Source organism: Colobus angolensis, unplaced genomic scaffold (genome assembly GCF_000951035.1).
Source record: "Colobus angolensis palliatus isolate OR3802 unplaced genomic scaffold, Cang.pa_1.0 Scaffold77, whole genome shotgun sequence".
Classification (NCBI taxonomy): Eukaryota; Metazoa; Chordata; class Mammalia; order Primates; family Cercopithecidae; genus Colobus; species Colobus angolensis.
In genome coordinates this window covers 2,945,110-2,953,519 of record NW_012121487.1, presented here as the reverse complement: position 1 = coordinate 2,953,519, position 8,410 = coordinate 2,945,110, and the positions used below count along the sequence as shown (strand labels likewise).

The 8,410-nt window shown below is 42.7% G+C and overlaps 1 protein-coding gene across 2 annotated transcripts in view; it reads left to right on the top strand.

Moving 5' to 3' along the window:
• The window catches only part of RIT1 (Ras-like without CAAX 1), a 19,545-nt gene extending 12,377 nt beyond the window's left edge, over window positions 1-7,168 (top strand). Inside the window, exons 4-6 of one of the 2 annotated variants that reach the window (XM_011928363.1) lie at window positions 557-630; window positions 859-1,050; window positions 4,364-7,168. In XM_011928363.1, the coding sequence (XP_011783753.1) occupies window positions 557-630; window positions 859-1,050; window positions 4,364-4,594 (497 nt within the window). In that variant the 3' untranslated portion in view covers window positions 4,595-7,168. The remainder of the gene's footprint in view (window positions 1-556; window positions 631-858; window positions 1,051-4,363) is intronic. The other variant, XM_011928364.1, reaches the window with a different exon arrangement.
• Window positions 7,169-8,410: the final 1,242 nt, after the last annotated feature.

The window sequence follows — 8,410 nt, the reverse complement described above, 5'->3', positions numbered from 1 at the left end:
AAAAAAAAAAAAAAAAAAATTAGCCAAACATGGTGGTCACACGCCTGTAGTTCCAGCTACTTGGGAGGCCGAGGTGGGAGAATCACTGGAGCCTGAGAAGTCAAGGCTACAGTGAACTGAGATCGCACAACTGCACTCCAGCCTGGGTGACAGTGAGACCCTGTCTCAAGAAAAAAAAAAAAAAAATGAGCTCTTGCTGTGTTGCCCAGGCTGGTCTCGAACTCCTGGGCTCAAGTAATACTCCTGTCTCAGCCTCCCAAGTACCTGGGATTATAGGCAGTCACCACTGTGTCCAGCTGGCCTGAGGAAGACATCTTCTCAGAACCCTTTTTTAGCTTAGAATTGTAGGCGAAATCTTCAGCTATGAATAAACTACATCATCACCTATGTGGAAAAGAAAAAACTTAATGTATCTCAGTGGATTTAGCATGCTTCCTGAGCAAATGTGGGCATTTAACGAATTTGGATGCAATGTACTACTCTGTAAGATGAGTTTTAAATAGGCATTTCTTCCTGCATTCATGACTTTATAGTACACCTTTCTTCCCTCCTGTAGAGGATGCTTATAAGATCAGGATCCGTATTGATGATGAGCCTGCCAATCTGGACATTTTGGATACAGCTGGACAGGTATTAAATCCGAGAATGTTATGAGTAAAGGCTTTTTTACTCTAGTAAAGGGGAGGGGAAGGCCTATGCAGAGAAGATCACTAGTTTATCTCTCTTAATTTTTCATGCACTCTGACTCAGGATAGCAGGTAATGGACATGCATTTTCTTTAATCTGAAAGAAATAGCTAATTGTGTGTGTAGTAGCGCTAGAATGCGCCAATACATAATGATCCTTGTTTCCCTCTAGGCAGAGTTTACAGCCATGCGGGACCAGTATATGAGGGCAGGAGAAGGATTTATCATCTGTTACTCTATCACGGATCGTCGAAGTTTCCATGAAGTTCGTGAGTTTAAACAGCTTATTTATCGAGTTCGACGTACTGATGATACACCTGTGGTTCTTGTGGGAAACAAGTCAGACCTCAAACAGCTAAGACAGGTGAGGATAGAGAAGAAAATACTGTCTGTAATCTTACACAATCAGTCATTTTTGTTTCTTGGCTTACAGATTCTTGACTTGGCTTACAGATTTTTTTGCCTTAAAATAGAAAATCAGGCTGGGTGAGGTGGCTCACGCCAGCACTTTGTGGGGCCAACGTGGGCAGATTGCTTAAGGTCAGGAGTTTGAGACCAGCCTGAGCAACATGGCGAAACCCCATCTCTACAAAAAATACTGAAAAACATAGCTGGGCTTAGTGGTTCATGCACATGTGGTCCCAGCTAGTTGGGAGGCTGAGGTGGGAGGATCCCTTGACCTGAGGTGGTGGAGGTTGCAGTGAGGTTGGGGCTACAGCTCACTGCAGCCTCTACCTTCCTGCTGAAGCGATCTTCCCAATTCAGCTTTGAGGGTAGCTGGGACCATAGGTGTGTGCCACTACTCACTGCTAATTGTTTTTACTTTTTGTGGAGACAGGCTCTCACTATGTTGCCCAGGCTGATCTTGAACACCTGGACTCAAGTGATCCTCCTGCCTTGGCCTCCCAAAGTGTTGGGATTACAAGTATGAGCCACCACACCTGGCTGGAAGTAGTTTGATAGTTGTCAAATTCATAATGCTTCTCTGTTAATCTCCATTGGAAAAAATTCTTAGGGATTTGTATATAACATGTTCATTGCAAGGATATATGGTAGCAGAAACAGTCTAACCATCCAAAAGTAGAAATTATGGCATATCCATAACTAGAGGTATAAATGATGGGCTCCTAATAGTTTTCAGTATTTTAGTGTAAGCATATATCTCTTTCCCTTCCTTTGTATTTCTTTTTCTTTTTCTTTTTCTTTTCTTTTTTTTTTTTTTTTTTTTTTTTTTTTTTTTTTTTTTTGAGATGGAGTCTCACTCTGTTGACCAGGCTGGAGTCCAGTGGCGCAATTTCGGCTCACTGCAACCTCCTCCTCCTCCTCCTCCTGGGTTCAAACGAGTCTTCTGCCTTAGCCTCCTTAGTAGCTGGGATTACAGGTGCATGCCACCATGCCCGGCTAATTTTTGTATTTTTAAGTAGAGATGGGGTTTCACCATGTTGGTCAGGCTGGTCTCAAACTCCTGACCTCATGATCTGCCCACCTCGGTCTCCCAAAGTGTTGGGATTACAGGTGTGAGCCACTGTCCCCAGCTTTCTTTCTTTCTTTTTTTTTTTTTTTAATTTTTATTTTAATTTTGTTGTTTTGAGACGGAGTCTCACTCTGTTGCCCAGGCTGGGGTGCAGTGGTGCAATCTAGGCTCACTGTAGCCTCTCTGACTCCTGAGTTCAAGTGATTCTCCTGCTTCAGCCTCCTGAGTAGCTAGGATTACATGCACCCTGCCACCACATCCAGCTAATTTTTGTATTTTAGTAGAGATGGGGTTTCACCATGTTGGCCAGGCTGGTCTTGAAATCCTAACATTAGGTGATCCACCCACCTTGGCCTCCCAAAGTGCTGGGATTATAGATGTGAGCCACCGTGCCCAGTGTTTTTTTGTTTTGTTTTTTAGACGGAGTTTCACTCTTATCACCCAGGCTGAAGTGCAGTGGCATGATGTTGGCTCACTGCAACCTCTGCTTCCTGGGTTCAAGCAATTCTCCTGCCTCAGCCTCCCAAGTAGCTGGGATTGCAGGCACCTGCCACCACACCCAGCTAATTTTTCTATTTTAGTAGAGATAGGGTTTCACCATGTTGGCCAGACTGGTCTTGAACTCCTGACCTCAGGTCGTCTGCCTGCCTGCCTCAGCCTCCCAAAGTGCTGGGATTACAAGCGTGAGTGACCACACCCAACTTTTTTTTTCTTGAGACAAGGTCTTGCTCTGTCACTGAGGCTGGAGTGCAGTGGCACAAACACAGCTCACTGCAGCGTTGCCTTGACCTCCTGGGCTCAAGCAATCCTCTTACCTCAGCGTCCTGAGTAGCTGGGACCACAGGTGTATACCACCACGTCCAACTAATTGTTTTTTCTTTTTTTTTTTGAGACGGAGTCTGGTTCTGTCGCCCAGGCTGGAGTGCAGTGGCGCAATCTCGGCTCACTGTAACCTCCGCCTCCCAGGTTTAAGTGATTCTCCTGCCTCAGCCTCACGAGTAACTGGGATTACAGGTGCTCAACACCATGCCCAGCTAATTTTTTTTTTTTAGTGGAGACAGGGTTTTGCCATGTTGACCAGGCTGGTCTCGAACCCCAGACCTCAAGTGATCCACCTGCCTCAGTCTCCCAAAGTGTTGAGATTACAGGCGTGAGCCACTGCACCCAGCCCCAGCTAAATTTTTAAAAATTTTGTAGAAATAGGGTCTCACCATATTGCCCAGGTTGGTCTCAAGCTCCTGGGCTCAAGCAATCCTCCCACCTCAGCCTCCCAAAGTTCTGGAATTACAGGTGTGAGCCACCAAGTCCAGCCTATTTATCTTTCTTAAAATAAAAAGTATGGGGAAAATTAAGATTGTGTGTTTGATATCTATAACTATTCCCTGTTCCAAAAAGTATCTTAAAAATAGACTACACTTTGGGAGGCCGAGATGGGTGGATCATGAGGTCAGGAGATCGAGACCATCCTGGTTAACACAGTGAAACCACGTCTCTACTAAAAAATACAAAAAACTAGCCGAGTGAGGTGGCAGGCACCTGTAGTCGCTGCTACTCAGGAGGCTGAGGCAGGAGAATGGTGTAAACCCGGGAGATGGAGCTTGCAGTGAGCTGAGATCGCACCATTGCACTCCAGCCTGGGTGACAGAGTGAGACTCTGTCTCAAAAAAAAAAAAAATTGTCTAGAGATCAGGCGCAGTGGCCCATGCCTGTAATCCCAGTACTTTGGGAGGCCAAGGTGGGCAGATCACTTGAGGTCAGGAGTTCTCGACCAGCCTGACCAACATGGAGAAACCTCATCTCTACTAAAAATACAAAATTAGCCAGGTGTGATGGCGCATGCCTGTAATCTCAGCTACTTAGGAGGCTGAGGCAGGAGAATGGCGTGAACCCGGGAGGCGGAGCTTGCAGTGAGCCGAGATTGCGCCACTGCACTCCAGCCTGAGTGACTGAGCAAGACTTCGTCTCAAAAAAAAAAAAAACCAAAAAAAAAAAAGTAGACTAGAAATAGAATCTTATCATTTAAAGGCAGAAGAAGAAACCTTAGAAGTAATCTAGCCTCCTAAAATTGCACAAATTAGTGCCATATGCTTGAACACCTCCAGAGTTGAGAAGCTTTCTTTGTGTTAAGGTGGTGGTGCATTCAGGTTTTTGGACAATTTAATTGTTTTTCATCATTACTTTTTCTCACCTTTTGCCTTTAAAGGTCACCAAGGAAGAAGGATTGGCCTTGGCCCGAGAATTCAGCTGTCCCTTTTTTGAGACGTCTGCTGCATACCGCTACTATATTGATGATGTTTTCCATGCTCTTGTACGGGAGATACGTAGGAAAGAAAAGGAGGCAGTACTGGCCATGGAAAAAAAATCTAAGCCCAAAAACAGTGTATGGAAGAGGCTAAAATCACCATTCCGGAAGAAGAAAGATTCAGTAACTTGAAGAGAAGATGGGAAGTGTTTATCTGTGAACTGCAGTGCTGTATCAAAGCAGTCCAGTAACCTGCAGTACTGAGCATGGTGCTTGCTCTTTCTCCTAACTGATAAGAGGGACATGCCTACTAGGAGTTTTTAGTGATGTGGTATTTGAAGTATTGTCTCTTAGTTACGTATGATTTATTAACACAGTGGAGCACTGTCTGCTTTTAAATTGTCACATTAGAATTTGATCTACCAATGTTTTGGGTTCTGTTGCGCTGATATTAATTAATGTAAATTTGTTTATACCCAGGAGAATATGTATACCATGTGTGTTTGACTAAGTTCACAAGGGAAGTTTTTGGCTCTGCACTCCACATTATCCTTCAATTTCAATTTCCTAGGACTATCCCAGAGAAAGACCTCGGTCTCTTCTATTCACACTATGCTTCCTAGAGACTGAACAAAAATCATGTAGGGAAATTGGGGCTAATGAGATCAATGCCAGATTTCAGCAGATACCTGTGGGGCTGACACCTGTTGCAGACTATGGAGTGGTGAGATTTGGGAAAGTTGGGCTATATGTTTGCAGGGACTTAAAAAGGTAAGTTCAGAACAATATTCTCAGTACAAGCTTGGCTTTTCTAAGAAGTACACATTTGGCCCACATGCACCGGGATGAGTGAGAACAGCCAGAAGCATATAAAATGTGATGAAGGTTTCTCCCGGGAACCTTATTTTACGCTTCATTTCAGGGTTTTCTTTTTTTTACCTTCAAAGGTAGACATTTTGGAAATCGTAACTGTATTACTAAATGTGTTTAATCAAAAGTCATAGTTGGATCAGCCATTGCCTTGTACAGGTTTATTTTTTCCCCATAGATGCACACGCCGACACATTTATATTAATTGCTTCCTCCTACATTGTGCTCTGTAAAAGAACTACAGCTGGCAAGATGTGTTTTCGGCCCTTCATCACTGATTGCATTTTCCATACAGAAGAGACATCAGGGATTTGGGTAAAATTGTGTGTGTGCCTCCTTTACGTGGACAATCACTAGACTCAGTGCTCTGAGAAAATGCTATTTCTGTTTAATAGGTCAGTCTTAAAGCTTTAAAATTCACCTAGGTGGAGTTTCTCATCTGAAGATTTCCTTACAAGAACTTTGCTAAGTTCACCTCAGGGTTATCTGAGCCTTGACTAAGTTTATCCTAAGGGAATACCACTTTGCTCCCTGTGCATAGTTTAGGAACTGTAGTCCGAGGAAGAAACAGTTAAATATTGGTAGTGAGTTCTCCGTTTTAAGATCAGGACTGTTTTGATATCTGACCTTGTTATATGTGGTGAGTAAATGCAAAAATGCTAAGAGTAATGCATCATATATTGAATATTAAATGTCACTGAAGCAATGTTTGTGTCTACTAGAAAGAGATGACTTGTGTAGTACCTCTTTATAAGCACACAGCTCATCTTAATATTTTCCATTTTTATTAGAGGAAGTTGGACAGAGTTGTGTTTTTCTTTATAAACTAATGATAAATATTCTAGATTTTTTTAAAAAGTAACTTTTTTAGCTCTGAGTAGTGGTCCCTTTTTAAACTCCTGGGAACATTTTTGTTACCAAATAAATCATGTTTTATGGTACTCAGCCATCCAAAAGTGAAAGACCTAGAATTTGATTCTGTGCAGGACAAAAATCTCACAGGAACTATAGCACTTTGGAAAAGCATCAAAGTAGAAAAGAAATACAGTGCAATTCTATTATGAGAATGTTTTACATTTAAACTGGTTTAGCACCTTTTAAGTTTAAAGCCCATAGCTTCTTATTACTAGTGACCTGGGGAAGGAATTCCTAGCATTAAGCAATATATATATATGTATATATATATGTTTTGTTTGTTTGTTTTTTCTTTTTTTTAATGAGATGAGGTTTCACTGTGTTGCCCAGGGTGATCTCGAACTCCTAGGCTCAAGCAATCCTCCCAATATGCTGGGCTTACAGGCATGAGCCACCACCTGGCCCAAGCAAGAAGTTGACACAATATAATTATTTAAGGTAGTCCAGGCAGTAGAAAACATTGCCAGAAGGATAGAAAGGAATTTGGATTATATATAAGGAAAATAACAAATTGGTGTTTTTAAGACTATCGCTGTCATATGTTAGATCCTTGTATTAGTCCATCCATTAATATTAGTTCTATCTGCAGTGCTAGGTAGTTTGACAGGTATGATATGCGTAGGTCATAGCTCTATTCTTAGTGTCATAAAGTGTAGCTAATTTATAAGCTCTAAGTAATCAGCTTTATCCAATTTGAGGGCATTAAAATTACTGCCTAGAACTTTGAAAAGAGAAAAATTCAGGGATAAGTTGAAAGGCACTGGAACTGTTTCTGCCCATACCAGACCAGTAAATTATAAGATCCAGATGTTAGTGTCTAGAATTAGCTCTTTAGAATTCAGAGGGGACATATGTTTTGACTTTGTCGTATATTAGCAAGAATTGGTCTACTGTGATGTTTGGGGAGGAGGAGGGGGAAATTTTTTTTAATGCACTTGTATGTGAAGACAGTTTGTATGATATAATACAAAACTTTTAAACAACTTGGGCTTTCCTTTGCTTAACTATCAGTGGGTAGAATTTTTGGAATCATTGCAAAAGAGTTGTTTTAAGAAAAACATAACTATAAGATGTGATATTCTGGAAAATATGAATTCAAAAAATTTGAGTGCCCACCATGAACGAAACACCCATGTCAAGTGCTAGGGAGCATGCCGTGGAATCCCTGTTCATTTGAAGAGATTACCTCTTGGGAGGGGACAGGAAAAACACATATGGATAATGGCAGCACATTTGCTACCTGATCAAGGATTACTTAAAGTTGTTATAAGTAAATACACTAAATAAGAAGTGAAAGAATGATAATTTTTTACATGGTCATTTAATCTCCATTACTGTAAATGGCCACTAGTGGAGAGGGCCTAGTTTGGACGTTAAACAAATGGATTTTTTTGTTTTGAGACAGAGTCTTACTGTCACCCAGGCTGGAGTGCAGTGGTGTGATCTGGGCTCACTGCAGCCCCTGCCCCCTGGGTTCAAGTTATTCTCCCACCTCAGCCTCCTGAGTAGCTGGGATTACAGGTGCACACTACCACGACCAGGTAATTTTTGTATTAGAGACAGTTTTGCCATGTTGGCCAGGCTGGTCTCGAACTCCTGACCTCTTGAACTCCTAACCTCAAGTGATCCACCCACCTTGGCATCCCAAAGTGCTGGGATTATAGGTGTGAGTCACTGCACCTGGCCCATCTTTGGTTTAAAAAAGACAGTGTCCCTCTGTCTGCTAGGCTACAGTACAGTGGTGTGATCATGGCTCACTGTAACCTCGAACGCCTGGGTTTAAGGTGATCCTCCTGCCTAAGCCTCTTCAGTAGCTGGGACTATGGCACATGCTACCATGCCATGCCAAATTTTTACATATTTTGTAGAGGTGGGTCTCGAACTCCTGGCCTCAAGCAATCCTCCTGCCTCAGCCTTCCAAAGTGCTGGGATTACAGGCCTGAGCCACCTCACCTGGCCCAGGAGTGGATTTTTTATGTCTTCATTATTATTTAAGTTTTTTTTTTTTTTTTGAAACAGAGTCTCACTGTCACAGGCTGGAGTGCAGGGATACCATCTCAGCTCAGTGCAGCTTGCGCCTCCTGGGTTCAAGTGATCCTTGTGCCTCAGCCTCCCAAGTAGCCGGGATCCTTGTGCCTCAGCCTCCCAAGTGATCCTTGTGCCTCAGCTCCAGCCTCCCTTGTGCCTCAGCCTCCCAAGTGATCCTTGTGCCTCAGCTCCAGC